This window comes from Heterocephalus glaber, unplaced genomic scaffold, assembly GCF_053883595.1.
Source record: "Heterocephalus glaber isolate CG9 unplaced genomic scaffold, H.glaber_assembly_v1.0 deba00000122, whole genome shotgun sequence".
In the NCBI taxonomy this organism is placed as follows: Eukaryota; Metazoa; Chordata; class Mammalia; order Rodentia; family Bathyergidae; genus Heterocephalus; species Heterocephalus glaber.
The window spans coordinates 49,992,091-50,011,918 of record NW_028258138.1 but is presented as its reverse complement, the minus strand read 5'-3'; the positions used below and the strand labels follow the sequence as shown (position 1 = coordinate 50,011,918).

At 35.0% G+C, this 19,828-nt stretch overlaps 1 protein-coding gene across 37 annotated transcripts in view; it reads left to right on the top strand.

Annotated features, from left to right (window-relative positions):
• Positions 1–19,828, top strand: part of Abi3bp (ABI family member 3 binding protein) — a 283,774-nt gene that overhangs the window by 69,346 nt on the left and 194,600 nt on the right. For all 37 annotated transcript variants that reach the window (XM_087214414.1, XM_021238886.2, XM_021238873.2 and 34 more), the window contains exon 2: positions 6,629–6,808. In XM_087214414.1, coding sequence (XP_087070540.1) covers positions 6,629–6,808 — 180 coding nt within the window. The remainder of the gene's footprint in view (positions 1–6,628; positions 6,809–19,828) is intronic.

Sequence of the window (19,828 nt, the reverse complement as noted above, 5' to 3'; positions counted from 1 at the left end):
TGTCATTGCCATGACTTTTTCTTTTTGTTGGGTTCTCCTCCTTTACATTTAATTTCTTGTCATGCCAGATGGGTTCATTCTGCTTTGCTTCTTGGGGTTGTGATCCTCAATGTCTGTTCCTAGGATATTGTGTAAAATGTTTTGGAGTGCTGGTTTGGTATTCATGAAGTTTCTAAGGTGCTCTTTGTCATGAAAGTATCTTATTTCTCCATCCATTTTGAAAGATAGTTTTGCAGGGTACATCAATCTGGGTTGGAGGCTGTTTTGTTTTAGGGCTTGGAATATGTCACTCCAAGCTCTTCTTGCCTTGATGGTTTGTGTTGAGAAGTCTGCTGTGATTCTGATGATCTTTCCTTTGTATACGATTTGTTTCTTTTCTCTGACTGCTTGGAGAACTTTATTCTTCTGTTGTGTTTCTGGAATCTTAACAATTATATGCCTATGTGTAGATTTTTTTTGATCAAGGCTGTTTGGAGTCCCATATGCCTCACTTATCTGTATGTCAAGCTCTTTTCCCCTGCTTGGGAAGTTTTTTGCCATTATTTCTGTGAAGAGATTTTTTTATGTCCTCTGCACTCTCTCCTGTTTCTTCATTGAGCCTAATCAGTCTTATGTTATTCTTCTTTGCATCATCTAGCAGCTGCTGGATTGATTTCTCATGTTCCCTTATAATTTTGAAGCAATTTTACTTTTCCTGGTCACTAATTGCAACCTTACCTTCTATATCTGAAATTCTGTCCTCACATTGGCTCATTCTGCTGTGTAGACCTTTCAATGGAGGTTTTCATGTCCTGCAAATCTATTTGCATCTGTTTTATGGATTCCCTTTGTTTCCTATGTTGGAATTCCATCATGTTCCTCAGCTCCTCTCTAGATTTATTAATCATGTCTTGCACTAGGGGCACAATTTCTCCTGTTATCTGAGAAATTATTTCTGATTTCATTTTTTCCAGATCCCCTTTTGTTGCCAGTTCAGTGGGTCCAGGTGGTTGAGTATCAGAGTGTTCCATCTCATTTCCCTTTGAGGTTGCTGTAGGTGATCTGGAAGTCTGGTTTTGAGACTTGTTTACATGTTTTCTCTTTTCAACTGGGGGACTGGGGGGTGCTGTTGGCGCCCACACGGATCACCTCCGCTGAGCTGAGAGAGGTGGGATAGGGGCTGGGAGTGGCAGTAGGGATGGTGGCCTGGAAGCCCCTTCCTCTGGGCCTGGAACAGTGAGACAGAGGCTCAGAAGCCCCTACCTCTGGGCTGGGAGCAGCAGGAGGGATGGTGGCCAGGAAGCCCCTTCCTCTGGACCAGGAGCAGTGGGATGGCCACTCAGAAGCCCCTACCTCTGGGCTGGGAGTGGCGAGATGGATGGCAGCCCGGAAGCCCCTTCCTCTGGGTTCAGAGTGGCAGAATGGATGGCTGCCCCAAAGCCCTTTCCTCTGCGCTAGGTGGTATACCATTTAAAATTCATGCTTGAAATGTATGAGAATCCCAAGTCCTACCTAACAGTTACTATGGACAGTCTATGTAATTTTAGCCACTCTTGAGTGTACAGTATGTTACTGTGCCTTTAATTTTAATTGCCCTGAAGACTAATGATATCGACCAGGAGTTGGTAAATTGTGATTTGTGGGGTAAATTCATCTCATTATTTTTATAAGTATAGTTTATTGAAACAGAACCATATTTGTTTCTATACCTATAGCCATTTTTACAGTAGTATGGCAGAGCTAATTAGTTGTGGTAGAGAACATGTAGCCTGAGAAGTTTAAAATATTTCCTATTTGACCTCTTCTCTTTTTTTTGGTACCGGAGATCAAATTCAGGACCTTGCGCTTGCTTGCAAGGCAAGCACCAACACCACTGAGCTAAATCCCCGACCCTACTTGAAATCTGATGGAAAACACACTATGATCTTGATGATCTTTTCATATGCTTCTTGGTTACTGTAAATCTTTAGTGAAGAATCTATTTAAATATATTTAAATTTTGTGTCCCTTTTTTTGTTTTATCATTTTATTGAATAGAAAGGATATTTATATATTCTGGATGCAAGTCTTTCAATAGATATACATGTTGCAAATATTTTCTACCAATCTGTAGTTTGCTTTTTATTTTTCTTGCTAATTCCTTTGAATTTCAAAACTTAAAAAATTTGACCAGTTCCAATATATCAGTTTTTAAAAATCTATATTTCACATGCCGTATCTGAACAGATAGGACTTGATTTTAACTATTTAAGTATCTTAGAAAAATTGAATTTGTATAACAAAATAACTGGCTGAGCAAGTACAGAAGTTGGCACTATAAGTACTATATTACTATAAGCAGAATAAAAGGATTATAGTGTGGGTAATAATAGGGTTATTCTTTTAATCCTGTAATAAGTCTTTATTTTATTGATGTAAATATTACAGCTATTATTTTACTGAATGTCATGGGAAAATTATTGTTATATATGATTTAGTTTAACTTTTCAATTTCATCATTAGTGTTTTATATCATTGAGACTATATAAGCAAATTATTGTTGCTTTCCAATAAATATACTTAATTTTACAACAGAGCTTTAATATTTTGCAATTTTTCTCTTGTAATAATTTTATTGTCTTGACTAACTTGATATCAACAGTTCAGATCATCCTCTGAAATATTTTGGAAAGTATAAGATAATCTTATGAGAGAATATACATTAAAAATTTCCTCTACTGAATATATTGCAATGGCAATTCTTTTCTTGCAAGTCTGTAATTAGATGCTTGTGAGAGTTTAGTTGGTTTTACTTAATACCATGTATTTGCACTGTTTCTCTATAGAACTTGACTGAAACTGACCATAGCCTCTCAGAAACAACATCAAGTTGCCCAGTCTGCTTGATCCCAAGAGTTATTACAACTTACAGTGCTGTACCTTTTGTCTGGTTTTCCAGCCATAACCCATTACTGTTTTTAATGCTGCAGGGAATGTATTTATTTTCAAACATTAAAAATGAATTAATTCTAATTATATTTTGAAAGATTCTTTTTTCTTTTAGAATTTCATAATACCCTTTGAAATATTTTGAGATACCCAAGGGTGTTGCAAAAAGAGGATTAAAAACCATTGTCATAGATCCAAGATTCTATTATGCCAATATGCAACTTTTTTCCAAACACATTCCTTTTCCAAAATGTTTGTATTATTTTTTAATTGTCTTTTATACTTGTTGACATGCACTTTGCTTCTCATCAAATATTCAAATAAAATATTCTTCTAGTATTCTTATTTCTCTACACTGGACATTTCTGGGTAACATATATGCCACTTTTACTAATTAGTGTTGTCCTAATTAGGCTTGTCTTACATTGTATTATTTTCTGTTATCTTTACATTATGTTATTCACCAGGGCCCTATTACTAACTTTTGAAAGATAATTGTCACAAAATGAATTAGGCCCCAAGTCATTAAGCCAGGATTATTCAAAATGAGAACACATATATTATTAAAGATTAAAAATTAACATAGGATCGTATAGATATACAAGTTTTGGGGACATTGTCCAAGAGTTTGTCATTGAATAATCATTGAAACCTTCATTTGAAAGAGCACTTAACAAACTGATTCAGACTAAAGGTAAGAAATCTTGCTTAACTTTTTTTTACCCTGTGCACTAAAAGGCTCAATGAAGTAGTACCTGGATGAATAAAAGGAGGTACTGAAGGCAAACCAAGGACAGTGGGAATCCATACTGGGTAAATAGTGTGCCAAATGTGCATTACAGAGTGTAAGATTATGCTGGTCAATTTCAAATGAGATATGTTGAGAATTAGTAATAGATGAAGTAATGTGTAATAAGTTAAGGAAGGGACTTGAGTTCTCAATTCTAAATAAAAAACATGATGATCTTAAGATATTAAGTTTGTGATGCTCTATTGACATGAGATTTTTCTGCATGTATTTCTCTTTTTCAGATTTATAAATGTTTAGCTTTAGAAAGTAGTATGAATTAGAATTTTAGAGAAAGTGGGGAAGCTAAATGCAACGTCATATTCCACATTATTATTATTAACTGCCCCTCAAAAAACTCCTCTTTATTTCAAATATACTAATACCATCATTTCTGCCACTTTCTGAAGTAATTCTATCCACTTTTTTATCATTATGAGGTACAGTAAAAATTCTGGTGAATGCAGCTGCCATGTGCCCTCCAACATTCTAATTAATTTTTAAACAATGTAAACACACACCATATTTTTAAAATCACACCTTGTATTTGTTGACATAAATTACTTGCAAAAGGGAGAGAGAACTTGGGATCATGAAAAGTCTTATGCAGAGGAGATAATCACTTCCAATTTGGTTCATTAGTAGCTCTGTCCAGACTTTCCTTTTACTTGATGTAACCATACTTTCTGTTTTCTCAGGGAAGAATAATGTGGTGCATTAGGGCAGAGTCCATTAGCAAAAGCCTAATGTGAGGCTGATCCAGAGAATTTCTGTTCTTGGTCAAATATGACTGTAGCCAGATGCACTAAGATACTCTAATCTTTTCTTTGGAGCAAAGTATTGAAATAAGCTGGTTTTGGTTTGACTCTGTGAGACCTGACAATCTTCTAAAGAAGCAGAATACATGTATGACTTACATTTATTCCATTCTATTGGGCAGGACTGACTAAATCTGGAGTTAATATAGGTACACCCCTAAAAAGGGACATTTGGGTTGCACAAAATGTGTTTTATCTGAAGTACAAATTACCTTATCAAAATCTGGTGAAGTTAGAATAAAACAGAGCATCAGTAGTTGAGCATTGTGGTCTGTGGCTTGACTGGTCCTTACTTTGCTGGGTAGTGACAAAGGTCTCAATGAAAATGAGAGTAGGTGAGGCCAGCTTGGTGAGAACCTAAGATCCAGTTTTGAACCTCCACCAAACATGCAGAGTGATGGAAATATGAATGCCCTCAGTTTCATCCTTTGAAGGATTTGAACTAAGTAAGCTGTGAAATCCCTTTTTCAGGCTAAGAATAAACCACTCAATATTTACAGACATCAATTTTACTACACATGTAAGAATAGCAATATGGAAATTTGAAAGTAAAAACTTCATCAAGTTTTGGGGAAGTATAAACTAATATTCATATACATGGTACTTATAGTCCTTGTTACTGAGGTAAGAGTGATTCCCACAACCTGGCATCTGTGAAGGGGCTGTTTTTCTGTTTTCAAAATAATGGAATCCTTTTATATACCTATATTGATTGAGGCTATCCAGTCTGATTTTGGCTAAAGAAGACTGAAGAAGGATAAAGTCAGTGGAATGACTTTACAGCTCATACCTTAAAGATGTGATAATGGGATTTATACAATATAAAACTTTCACTAATGAGAAGTAAAATACAAATTTTTAATTAACAAATGCAGTCTTCTCAATAGGCAAAATATTTTAAAAATATGAAATCTTTGAAGAACAAAGTGAAAAAAATCTCATAATCTTAAACCTTAAAGCCTGATATGTTTTGGAATTCAAAAATTTTGGACATTTTAGAAAAGTGTTAGATCATATACTACATAACCTTTTCAGTGAGGTCTTGACTGGCAATCACACATTTCCACAATGAAAAATATAAATAGTCACATCAAATGGAACTAAAGAAAGAGTAAATGGACTCAGGATGATTCAGAGCAAGTTTTGTTACTAAATAAGTTTGAAGTGAATTTTTTTAAAAAGCAAAAATCTTTTTGGATTTCTGAATGATAGCTTATATTGGTAAATATTTATTGAGCAGTTGGTATAGGCCAGCTTTAAGACTGTGCCTTTTTGAATAATCTTTGTAGATAATCCAGCAAGAAAGGAGCTGTTATCCATCATTTACCAACAGGAAGCTAAGGCTAAAGCATGTGCATAAGGCTAAGCTGGTAAGAACTTTTAGTGATTATCTTCCCCTGTTGCATTAGTAGTTTAGAAAAAAAGTCTCAAGAACTGAAGTAAGGTCTCTCTCCTCACTTTTCAGTCTCTCTGGAAAAGGTCATCCAATTATCACTTCCTAGCTAGTGTCACTCAGATGACGTTGTGAACATCACACTTAGATATTGAACTCACTGTTGAAAATCTCTGTGTAGCTGTCTCATTGACCCAGTGAGGTCCTAATGCAACAAATCATCTTTCTCCTTAACCATTCTCTTGCTTCTACCCTTAAGCCAGTATCCTCCCTTCTTCTCTCCCTTTCCAACCCTATCAGTGACTCAAGGCCTGTGGCTGTGGGGCTAAACACCAGCACAGAGGAAGCTGGGCGTTTTCAAGGTGTAGTAATTCAATTTTTCCAATAAGAAATTCAGGTTCTTTTACCACCATAAAGTGAAGGTTCTGACCAACTGTGGATAATCGCAAAAACCAAACTTCTACCTACTTGCTCAATAATAAACTATCAGGTATTGAACCCCCAAGATTTTCTTTTTATTATAGGTTGCTTTGTATGTTGGTAAGTCTATTTTCTTAGCTACATTTTGGGCATTTGGGTGTATGTTCTTTGATTTTGAGTAGGGAAGTTGACAAAAATCCTTCACAGGACAATGGCTCTGGGCATTCAACCTTGCTGGGAATTTTTGTGGATGTAAAAGAAGTAAAGTAACAGCCTTCTTTTTTTCTTTCTTTCTATTTTTAGGTAAAAAGACAAGCCTGAAAGTCCATATCAATACCACCAGTGACTCCATCCTCCTGAAGTTCCTGCAACCAAATCCAAATGTAAAGCTTGAAGGTTTTCTCCTGGGCTATGGCAGCAACACATCTCCTAACCAGTACTTCCCTCTTCCCACAGAAGGAAAATACACTGAAGCTGTTGTTGGTAAGGTGATTAGGGATCAGGCTCTGAAGAAGGGGGTTGTAGGGAATGAGAGTAACATGTACATATCTTGAAGGCTACAACCATTTGTTCTATATCCTTGATTGAATAAAATTTTAGAATTATACATTATCTTCATAACTGTTATGACCTATAGAACAATTTTTAAATTAAAAAATTTTGTTGCATACAGAAATAATTATCTTTATGGTCATTGTACATATAATTCCTTCCCACATAACCTACTGCATAATAAAAAACATTAGCTGAAATGCCTAGGCTCAAACCTCTGTAACATAGTTTTGTTTACGTGGATGAATTTTCCTTCTTGATATCTTTATTTTCTTCTGGCAGAAATACCACAGCTTTTTGAGTGTTTCTTCACGAGAAAAAAATCTTTAAAATAAAAAGAAAATATATTCTTAATATTTTATAATATTTCAGACAAGAAATGTTTTGATTACTTTCTCATTGCTTGGATAAAATACCCAACACACAATTTAAGGGAGGAGAGGTTTATCTTGGCCACAGTTTTTACAAGATTCAGTCCAGAGCTGACTGGCTCCAATGTAGGAAGGGCATGGTGGAAGGATCTGGCAGAGTGAAGCTGTTCATGTCATGCTGGTCAGGAAGCAGAGAGTGAAAAGAGGAGGCAGAGAGGGAGATACAACCTTCCAGGTCACACTGGCAGTGAACTGACTCTTCTGACCAGACCCCGACTCCTAACTGCACATTCAACTGTGGATTCATTCCTGGATTAATCCGCTGATGAGTGCAGCACTTCCATGATCCTTTTACCTTCCAAAAGCCTTTGAACCCATGAGTATTTGGGGGGACATTCTAGACCTAAATAATAAGAAAAGTAAAGCTTGTTACCAAAAAACTATGAGATTAGGCATTTTGGAAAAATATAACACTAAATTTGACTGCATGAGGCATAAAAAAATTGAATGTTCACAAATATTCCCTACTATATTCACTCTTTACTATAAATAGTGACCAGAAACTGTGTACTTATCCAGAAAAATAGAAACCTCTTTACAATGAATACTAGAAGTGGTTACATTGAGAACTAGAAGTGCTTTACATTGAGTACTAGAAGTATTCATCCTTTAAATCTTTTTAGTATGGAAAATTTCAGACATGCAAAGAGGAAGAATATTGTCCTGAACCCTTATTTCTTATCATGCAGCTTGAGTATGTATCACTGTTTTGCTAATCTTATTCTATGTGTTCTTTTATATATACTTTGTTCATCAATTTTACAGCATAATCAGATATTATATTTTTCTCTGAAAATGCTTCAATATTAACTTCTAACATATAACAATTATTTTTTAAAATGCCATGCCTTTATTATAACAATAATTTTATAATATTTTATATCTATATTTAAATTTCTCTGGTGATCTTAAAACTATATTTTCAGGGTTGGTTGGTTGGTTTGAATCAGAATCTAAACAAGGTTTGTATGTTATACTTAATTATGTCTCTAAAGTTTCTTTCTTCTCTTTTGAATCACCAGTGATTTCTAGAGAAATTGGTTGATTTATAAGATAGAATGTCCATATTCTATATTTAACTGGCTGCTTCCATTCTATGTTTTTTAAAAATCCGGTTCTTCTATCCCCTGTATTTTGCATACAAAGTAATTAGATTTGGAGGCTGTATCAGATTTGGATTCAGATATTTTGGAGGTAAATATTACTTTATAGATGGTAGTACATATTTCCTAATGATACAAAGAGAAATATGCAGTGTTTGGTTGTCCCATTCATTAATCCTAAGATTGTTGGGTATATGAGTGTTTAGATGGTCTTAGTGTGATTTTTCTATTATAAAATTTACCATGAAATTTTCACCTAGTAGTTTTAGTGTCTTTTGATGGTGATTGTTCAGATACAGTATTTTTATATGAGGGTTGTAAAGTGGTACTTTTCTAATTCTTTTATTTCCTTCTGCTTTTAAAAAAAAAGCTGATAATGAAGACTTTTCTTTCTTCTTTCATCTACTTTTAAATTTTCCTTGTATGTTTTTAGGAATGGTAGAGTAACTGCCATTGTTATAAATTGATGCCTGACAACCTCCTGTTGCATCTAGGGGGTGAACACTGCTGCTCTGCTATCCAATATCAATACCACCAGTGACTCCATCAGAGCCCACTGGGATTGTAAACTCAGCCTCACTAAAAAATTAGAGGGACAAAGTTTAACGAAAGGAAGACACCTTATTTGTAAAGAGGAAAAGGAAAGGGGAGAAAGAAGAAGATAGATAGCTATGCTGGTAAGAAAGGGTGGGGGACTCTGGAAAGACGGAAGACCCATGGGCCCTTTGTTCCCAGTTGCCTTTCCCCCCACCTGGAGCTTATCATAACTAGATTGGCTTCCAGCCACCTCTGCCTACTGTCATTTCTTCCAGTGGTCTACATGCAGCTTCTTTTACTTGTTTACTTGTCCTTTTAAAGCTTTATGTTTGAGGTGGGTGGCTAGTTGGCAAAGGGTTACCTTATTTATGGTTACCTTAGAGTTAGTAAGGGGCCATGTGGATATCTATTATATCTCTATATCTATCAACATATCACGTATCTATCCTTTGTGACTCTTCTTCTTGTGTAGCCTGACTATAGTTTTTTATTTACTTTGGTTAAGTATTAAACCATGTACATTTTTTTTCCTGGAACTGAAGATTGAACCTAGGGTCTTCACACTAAGCTATATCCCCAGCCCTTTTATTTTTAATTTCTATATTGATACAGGGTCTTGCTAAGTCACAAATTGCTCAAACTGGACTCGAATTTGCCACACTCCTACCTCCGTGTCTCAGAATGCTGTGCTACCATGCCTGGCTTAAACTGTGAAGTTCTTAAAGTAAAGATTTATATCTTGTTTTTTCATTATTTATATCACAATGATTTACTTTGAGTAGACAGATAATAAATATTTGTGGCACAAAATGGAATAAACCCAAATCTATGAAATATTTAGGCTGGGGGAAGCAGATATTCAGGGGAGGTAGCATAGATAGGTCTTTCTGTAACTTAAAGGAGCCTGGAAACAAAGATTCCAGAACTCCCAGGAGGCTACTCCAAGTAACATTTTTAAAAACTCTTACCTGTCCTTTAGATCACAATATTCTTTTTATTAATCCCTTTTCTCTTTGATATTCCAGTGAAAATAGAAAAACATTCTCCTTATATATTTCTATTTTAATGTAGTTGTGCCAAGGAGTCTGTTTCTACTTTTATTACTCATGTTCCAAGTTAAATGTTAATTTTTTAATACTTAAATTGATTATTTTCTTCTATGATTGTTTACATTTGTTGCACTTAATTCATTGAACAGCTGTATATTATCTTTCTGTTGCTGTTGTAACAAACTATCACAAACTTGGTAGCTGAAAGAAAACATAAATTTTTTTATCTTACAGTTGCAGGTTAGAAGTCCAACATGGGACTAGTGAACTAAAACCAAGATGTGAGCAGGTTGCATTTCTTTTTGAAGGCCCAAAAAGGAAAAATCTACTTTATTGTTGTTGGGGTTTTTTTTGTTTTTTGTTTTTTTTGCCTTTTCCAGCTTCTTTAAGATGCCTTTGTTCTTCTTGACAAGAGTAGGTCAAGCTCTTCTTAAAACACAGCACATCACACTGGCCACTTCTTTTCTTGCTCTTCTATTTTTTTTTTTTTTTTTTTTTTTTTGGTATCAGGGATCAAACTCAGGTCCTTGCGCTTGCGCAGCAGGTGGCGAAACCACTGAGTTAAATCCCTGGCCATCTTGCTCTTCTATTTTTAAAGATCCCTGTGTTTGCATTAGTGCCACTTGGTTAATTCGGGACACTCTCTATTTAAAGGCCAAGTGATTAGCAACCTTAATTCATTTTTGTCATATAACCTGACACCTTCACAGATTTTAGGGATTAGGATGTGGGACATCTTTGGGGGGCCATTACCTTGTCTGCCACAAGCTGTATTTTTGAAATTTGTGTCTCTATTCTCTTGCCTTTCTGCCACTAGCTTACTCCAAGATCTTTTTCAATTCTGCTTGTCTCTAACAGGTCTGTTTTTCACAGATATGCTGTGGGCAGGTTAGTAAATTTATGATCTTAAAATGAATTGAAATCCCTCAGGTGAAAAGTGCTGTACTAGATCAAAGAATTTTTACTTCTTCATGGAAAAAAGCATCACTTACAGCTCCTATTGTTACTTGCTTTTGTAATGGTATAGTGGGAGTACACTGAACTATACCCAAACATAATAAATAGATTTCATTTTCAAAACAAATGTTGCATGCCACATTGTCTTGCACATTTCACTTTTTGAATGATCTTTTTAATCATATCTCTTTTTACCACTGAAACAAGAAATTGTGATTACTCACATATATTCAGTTATTACTTTGTAATTTGTGCCTAATATTCTCACTAAATAATTGATAAACATTGAATTTATTTAATATCTATCTATTTATTTAATATCCATCTATTAATGTCTTATAGACATTTTCGAGTCATTGGTCTTATATGGAAAAGTGAAAAGAAATAAAATATTTTCTTTTGCTGTTTTGGAAATTATTATTCATAGGAAATTTCTGTAAAAATTGATTTAAGAGTTTAGAGGATTATTTGGAGCAGGGAAAAAAGTAGTATCATCCCAGATGTATAGTAATAAATACTGATGGGTACAAGAGCCCTACAATGATGTGAAAAAACAGATTCACATTTAATAGATCCTCTAGGCTTCTACATCCTCCTTTCTTGACTCACATCCTGAGTTTCCCCTAGGTTCCGGTGATCCTCCTGCCCCAACCTACTGAGCAGCTGATATTACAGGCATGTACCATGGCGCCTGGCTCTAGCATGACTCTTTATGAATTGCTATTTGGTTTTATTTTTGTGTTCCCTATCTACCTTCAAACTCCACCCAAACAGAAAACTCCCAAGAGCTAAGGACTTTAGATTTCTTTTTACCTTCAATATTGTCATAAATTTAGAAACTCCCAAAAGAATATGTGAAAGAGAAAGTATGAGACTGGGAAAGTTTGAAACAGCTTTGTGCATTTTAAGATGAACTTTTACTCTTTTGTTTAAAACTATCTTCAAAATACCATTTGATTCTTAGTTGTTTGGTAGTAAATTTACCACTTGGGAAGTATTTGGCTTTAAAACTTCAAGATAAATCCAAATTTGTCATTAAAAAATTAGGGATCCTAGAATTGTTTGATGTTTTTTCTTCCAAGGCCCAAAATTTATTAGAACTTAAGTAAACTTCAAAAGAAATTTTTAGATATTGGTCTAGTGAGTACCAATTTCTTAATTAATGTGTGCTATTACCTAAGCAATTCACCATGAGGTTTCTATCAAAAAGGCTTTTTTGATAGTAGAGAACCATTTCACCGTGCTTTGGTAAAAATAACATCTTTTTAGAGTTCCATTTTTTCTTTACTGGTTTCAACTATAATATCTTCATGGTCTGCTTGATCTTACCAAACAATAAACTATCTCCAAATCTATATTTGCTTGGAAATAAAATGAAACAAATTCACAATATTTCAATATAAATTTCAACAAGTTTTTCAAATGTATTATATAATGCACTGATACTAAAAATCTAATTTTAAAGTTAATTCTTGATTATACCTAAAAGTGATCCCCAAAATATCTATTGGCCCTTTTGGGTCATGGGCCATAAGGATACAACAGATACAACATTCATTTCAAGAGTCTGGCTATTGAGAAGAGTTTCTTTTATGGAAAGGCAGCTTCTAATAAAAGGACAAATTAGAGGGTTAGAGGGTTAGACGGTTATCTAGAGAACAGATATACAAGGTAATATTTAGACTCTAGATAGGGCAACACCAAGGAATATAGACATATCAATTTTCCTGACTGTCCTTTACATTTCTCTTTAAATGTTTACTTTCATTACATAATTGGTCCTAAGTGAAGTTTGTTAAATAATATCGCATCCTAAAATCTTACCAGATGAAAACAAAACTCTAAGAAAAATTCCCACAATGTTTTCCTCAAAGGAACAGTCTCAGATTCTATCAAGGACTGGTGTTCCCAGTCATTTTTGCCTTAGTGGTTCTCTGAGATGTGACTGGCTAAATATCTGTTTGTCATTTACATTTCAGTATTGTCCCTGCCCCCTAGAACATTGTCCTGAGGACTACATGTTAGAGGTTGAAAAAGGCCAGAATTCTCTTTGGGCCTTGGGGCATAGCAACATGTTCTGTGAAACTGGGTGTGGGTTTGATATTCAACAGATTTTGACATGTTCAACTGGAAATAATTACCAAATAGTGTAGGATTTGGTTTAAAATTTGTTTCCAAATTATTGTTTTCAGGAAAATAAGGAAAAAGTTTATTGTCACACACTAAAACACATACTTTTTATAAGAAAAAAGACTTCACAAGAAAAAAAACATTTCTGTAAGTGGGCTTATCAAAAACTAGTTCTCTGATTAAAGTTTCTGAGCTTTTCACAAAAAAGATTACTTTTGCTAACAATGCTATTTCCCAACTTTTTTTTTTGTTCTTCCTATAAAGCCCCCAGCTTCACTCATTTTTCTCTATCTCTATGTAATAAAGGGTAGAACAGCAAATTCATTCATTCATTCAGAACATGTTTGTTGAGCAATACCTACTTTTCCAGGCTTAAAATACCCAAGTGAACAGTGCAAGTGGAGAGTGTGGCTCAGGTCCAGTGTGATGCAGCCCACCAAGTATTTCTAGAGGGGTTTAGCAGTATTGTAAAAGGCGAAGGATTTCTGTTAGTCTGTGATGATTACAATTCTATAAACATCTTTTAATGCACAGCTAAGGACAATGTGCTATTAATATATCATTCATCCAAGTGATTTATTTAAAATTTTATTTTTAAACTCAGTAAACATAGTTTAAGCAGAATTACTAAACAAAGATAGTCATAATATTACTTACACTGAGGTAGCGTAGAAGAAATAAAAGATAGCCTGACCCTAAGATAAAGGCAACTCATGTCAATATCCCTTTGGTTAGATTTACATGCCTTCCCTACCAATCACCAAAAGTCATAAATTGGCCCAATTAAGAAAGTAAGCAACAGCCTGAGAGAATTCAGAGACTGTCTAAATCACCGATAAAAAAACAAACAAACAAACAAAATTAATATGAAACAGAACAAAACTCCCATACTTGTGGAATTGACTAGCCTTTTAGGGTGAGACATAGGCTACTTTTTCCCAGACTTTCCACCCCCTCAAGAAAAGTATAAATGTTCCCAATTCCAAATTGTAGTGGATCTCATTTCTCTGAGCACCCATGCTCTACTCTTGAGTGCACCCTAAAATCTCTAACAATCCCTTCTTGTGCCTTTTATTGACTCAAAATTCTTCTTTCACAATAGTCAGCAAACCTGATTCCTTATTTCAGCTTTGGGAATCTCTCAGACCCAGCCCTGTGACAACACTATTCTGTGGTCTGATTGGACTTCTGATTACCATGAGATTTTGCAAATCTACAACTTAGCATATGGCCAAGAAAACAGTAGGATTTCCCCAGTTTTCTAGAAAAACACCCCATCAATGTTTTTCCAGAGGGATACTCTCCTTTCTGAAAGGGCATCAGTATTCTTCAATTGGTCAAGAATATCACTTGCTGCTGCTCTGGCCTTTGCATATATAATTATTTTAGGGTCATTGTGGTGGGTTATTTTTGTTTTTAATTCTATCCTGTGACATGAAGCTCTATCACATCAATATTAGAGCCTATCATTTTTCAGTAACTGAATTGTTATCAGTATTGATGTGGACTGCAGTTCAAATATGAACTGTTTATGCCATTTGCTGTCATGATGTCAATGTGTTATTACTCAGTTCTTTGTCACCAGAATTAGGGGAATGGGTGGGGTGGTTGGGAAAAAAAATGGTCACACTACTGAAATTTTAAAAGTCTGGGCAATGAATAGGCAAGTAGTATTAAGCAATGAACAGACAAGTAGTATGAATAGGCAAGTAGTATTTTACTTGCTTTTTATATTCTCACTACAGTACCACTCGCCTCTGCCTAGAATCACTTTCTCAGGAGACCTCCATCTTCTTCTATTACACAAGAGGCAGCTGAGCGAGAACCGCAGAACCAAGGGCCCTGTCTGATCACTGTCTGCTTACCCCATCTATGGCCACACTTAGAAGATTCCTTTTTTTCAGAACCAAATATTAGGTGACAGAGCTCTGCCTAAGCTATTAACACAAGGAGGCTTCTCAAGGGTGTTTTACAAGTAGACAGTGCTCAGTGTTAGTGTTGATGAAACTGAAGCACAGAGATGTTAAGAGATAGAGAAAATGCTTAAACTTGGGTTGTGCCCACTCAGTTACATCAGAGCTAAATATGGCATGTGGACACTTATAGAGGCAAACAATAATTGATATTATTTCTGCTATGGAAATTTCCATGGGCTTAGATTTTTTCAAGTTTTGTGAATGATTTTTATTCTAATTAAGAGCCTTATATTGTGCCACACTGGCTTCTAATTAAGATATTTACTATCTAAATATTTTATTAAATTCTAAATATTCTTTCAGCTGTTTGTAAACCATGTCCTGATTTTCTCTTTGTCTTTTTTTTTTTTTGAGTGAACAAGAATTGTCTTGGGTCACTACTTGTACAGTACATACATATATATAAATATACAAGTAGTTAGAATATATATATAGTAAACTATTTTTTACATTTTTATGATAATGTGTTAAAAATAAGGCAAAAAATGGCAGGTTCTAGGTTGAACATGGCTGCATTATTTTCTATAAAACTAAAAAATTCTATTTCTAATGATACTGCTTTTATATCCATTAGGACTTTTATTTTAATTTTATTTTTTTTATTTCATTGATACATATATTTTATATTATCATTTACTCTTTTTACTCTATTTTAATAAACTATTTTAAAAGATCTTTATTTAAAGAGAAGTTGTAAAGGTAAGAGAGAATTCTTGTATACATTACATCCACTTTCTACTATCATTAACATCTCTCGTTAGTATAATACATTTATCACTACTAAAGATGCAATAATGCTGTGTTATTAACTAAAGTTTATACTTTATTTGATTTTCTTAGTTTTCTTGTAAGATCCTCATTCTGTTCTAGGATCCAGTCCAGAATACTATATTACATTTTAGTGGTCATGTCTCTTGTAAACTGTGTGAATTTTTCAGACTCTCAGGAGGAAGGGGCGGTGCCACTAAGCTATATCTCCAGCCTGACCTTCATGGTTTTGAAATGTCCTGGTTAGGTATTTTGCAGAATGTTCTTCAATTTAGCTTTGACTGTGTTGTTCTCATGTTATACTATGGTTTGAAATTTTGGGGGAGGAAGGTATTATTACCTTAAAATATGTCCAAAATAAAATATAAGCCAGAGAAATGCTAAATTTTTGTTGAATGTTTTTTCACCTAGAAAGTCCAGATCTTCTCCTTTATCTTTTGTCTGAGTAATCAATAGCCTTGCCTTTCCATGCGGTGGTACCATTTTGTGTGCTAGCAAGAACACTGGTGATGTAGCACTTTAGAAATAGTTCTTTACTGGGTTTTCTTTGAATTCACTGAACCTCTTCTGTTCAACTTCGAAGCTGTCACTTGACCTTTTTAGAAAACGTCAGGCAGTGACAGCGAGATCACAACTGCTCCTGGCCAACTGTAACTGTCAGACACTATCAATTATAAAATGAATTTTAAAAATGGTTAAAGCTGTGGAAGCTGCATGTCTTAGACTCAGTCAAACACAGAATTCTGAATTTTAAATATACAATTTCTCATAAAAAACTTAATATTCAATATTGCTAAATTATTATTTTGGATTTAGATATGACTATGTTGCTTTTTGTGTCTCTGAATCAAATTCAAATCAGTAAGCTCCCACCTGCCAGATTAGTACGAATTTAGATTTTTATGTATTAGGACTCTATTTCTTTCCCAGTTTTCAAAATTCCAAGGAGCTGGTGCAGCCCAGAAGGCAGTCTGTCTGATTTTAATGGGCAGCAGAAGTCCCATGGTCAACTTCTTTCATAGCCCTCTGTACCGCACTGATTTGGTGTTGGTCCCTTGCTATGATCAGGTGCCTGGTACCAGAATTACAGCAGCAACTGGCACAGATCCTCAGAGCAGGCCTTCCTAAAAGCAGTCCACTGGCTTAGCAGTCAGTGTTCTTGCTGGTCTTCAAAACGAGCTAGTTCTAGGGGCCCTCTCTGCTTTCCAAAGCAGTCATTTGTAACATTCCTGGCAGCCAAGGAGAGCAGTGTTGCAGGCAATCCCAGGCTTGTCCATTGGAATCCATATGCTAATGTCTTTCTTATCTCTCTGAGAATTCATCAGGATTAAGTCTCAACATTCCTTTAAATGCCCAAATCACAAAAGGAGCAATCCAACTTCTTTTATTTTTTAACATCAAAAATAAACCTAATTACTCATAAAAGTGTTTATAGATTGTCCTTAAGAGTCTGTAAGCCAAGTTGAAGTACATTTTGCTCTTGAAACTTCTTGGATCTTGAAGTTATCTGACCTTGATTGGGCCCAAAGAGACTTAGATCTTTAAAGCACAATAGTGTGAGCAGAGTATCTCTCCTCTCTTGCCAAAGGTAAAACTTACACACCCACCACGAATCTGTCCTCTAAAGAGACATTAGTAAACCAGGCTGTCATTAGTTCAAGGAGAGTGGTTCTTTCAATGACTGAGAAAAGGATTAAGAAGAGGACTAGGTCAAAAGATTGTCTCCAATTGTTGTTCCATGTGCTGCATGTATTGATTGGAGAACTTAGATTTTTCTTATAAAATTAAAGTCACTCAGATGTTGAGTAAGGTTACCATAGTAACACTAATTCACTCACACCAAGTTGCGAATTGCTGCTTTTGTGATCCTGGGAACACAGAAAATTCTGTTTTATGATTGAAGAAAAGAACCACATTTTGTAAAGTGAGGTGCTATCTCAGAGAGGAAAATGAATACAATATGGCTGGCTGCATCATTCATTGTTTATATACCAAATCTATATCTCAACTACTCAATTAAAAAATCTGATGCAGTTTTGTAACAATAGAATCTTAACGTAACATGAAAAATTTGGAGTAATAAAAGGGGGAAAATGAGGGTGGAATGCTCTGATGAAATTAGGAAGAGTTAATAGAAATGTATATATAAGGTTCTTCATACTTAGTAAGTGTAGATTATATTAGCAAAGGCTTAAATGTTTCAAGATATAGTTTGCAGTATTAGGGAAGTATTCCATTAAACTCTTATTATTAAGAATTCCTGTTGCAGCCAGGCGTGGTGGCACAGGTTTGTAATCTCAGGATTTGGGAGGCTGTGGCAGGAGGATTGCTGTGAGTTCAAGGCTAGCCTGGGCTTCATAGTGAGTTCAAGGTCAGCCTGGACTGCATAGTGAGACCCTGTCTCAAAAAAAACCCCAAAGAACAAAAAAGTTAATGTTGCATTTTATCAAAAAAGTTTTTAGGACCATGGAAATAGGATTAAAATCACCCCACTCACACTCTGTGGGCTGCTTGTAATAAACTAATTACTATGCTTGGTCATAATGTATTACTGTATTATGTGCTGCTGGATTTTGCTTGTGAACTTTTTGGATTTTAGAGCCTATGATGCTTGCTTTAAAAATTTTTTTGAGCATTTTCTTCCTTTATAATATATTCTTTGGCACCATAGAATACATGGACTTTCAAGAAATCATCATCATTGTGAAATTTCTAATTAGCACTTTCTGTGTTAGCACCATTATAAATAAGTTTAATTATCATTAGTATATTTTCCATTTTGTAGGTGAGGAAACTGATGTGCATAAGGGTTAAGTGCTTTTTGCCTTGTACTAATAGTGCCAGAGTAGAATTTAATCCTGGGCTCCAGGATCATCCTGGCTTAGTTTGTTATATGTACCTTTGCATGGCAGAAATAAGCACCACAATAACAGCATTCTGTAGCAGTGCTTCCTGTAACACAGGTGTTGCTGACAGGGAAAAGATCCAAAATATGAGACTAGGGATTTATCAACAGAGCAATTATGGGAGGATTATTTACTTTACTAAAAAATCCAGTAATTCATGAACAACATCAATGTTTGATTTTCTTTAACAGTAAGCCATCCTGTCTTCTACCATAGGACATTTTAAAGATTAAATAAATTAAATTTAACTAGTTGTCAACATTGTATAGAACTAGCTATTAAGTCTGAAAACTTAAGATAACTGCATTCTACACAAATTTTCTTAAATTGACATTTTAATTACATACTTCTAAATGCAGTAGTAGTAGATTTTGGTACAATTTCTGATAAGAATACAATGTATATATTTCTAGGATGCTACAAACCCACAAAGAGGCTCATACTGCAGAACAGAAATGTCTTATTTTTCAGTTGACTTATCTTTCCATGTCTGCGTTCCCAATGCAGTACAAAGACTGCTGAAATACACATATGTTGGTAGTATTTAGTGAGTATTTAGTGAGTAGTGAGAGCCAACACATGTGCCCAAGCTTTGACGTTTGTTCCAATTTGTAATTAGTGGCAACAGCCTATGCTTTACAAAAAATGATTGTGGGACCGGATGAGCATTCTGGGCCTCTGAAACACTGCCCCCAGGACCAAAGAGCAGAGCTGCCCTCAGCACTGAGAAGGTGAAAGAACACCCCCCACCACTGAAATGAGAAGACACATAAACAAGTCTCAAAAGCAGACTTCCACATCACCTAAAGCAACCCCAAAGGGAAATGAGATGGAACAATCTGATACTCAACCACCTGGACTCCCTGAACTGGCAACAAAAGAGGATCTGGAAAAAATGAAATCAGAAATAATTTCTCACATAAAAGCAAAGATTGTGCCCATAGTTCAAGACATGATTAATAAATCTAGAGAGGACACAGATAAAAAAATAGGAGATGAGGAACATGATGGAACCCCAAAATAGGAAACCAATAGAATCCATAAAACAGAAGTAAACAGATTTCCAGGAGATGAAAAACTCCACTTAATGTTTA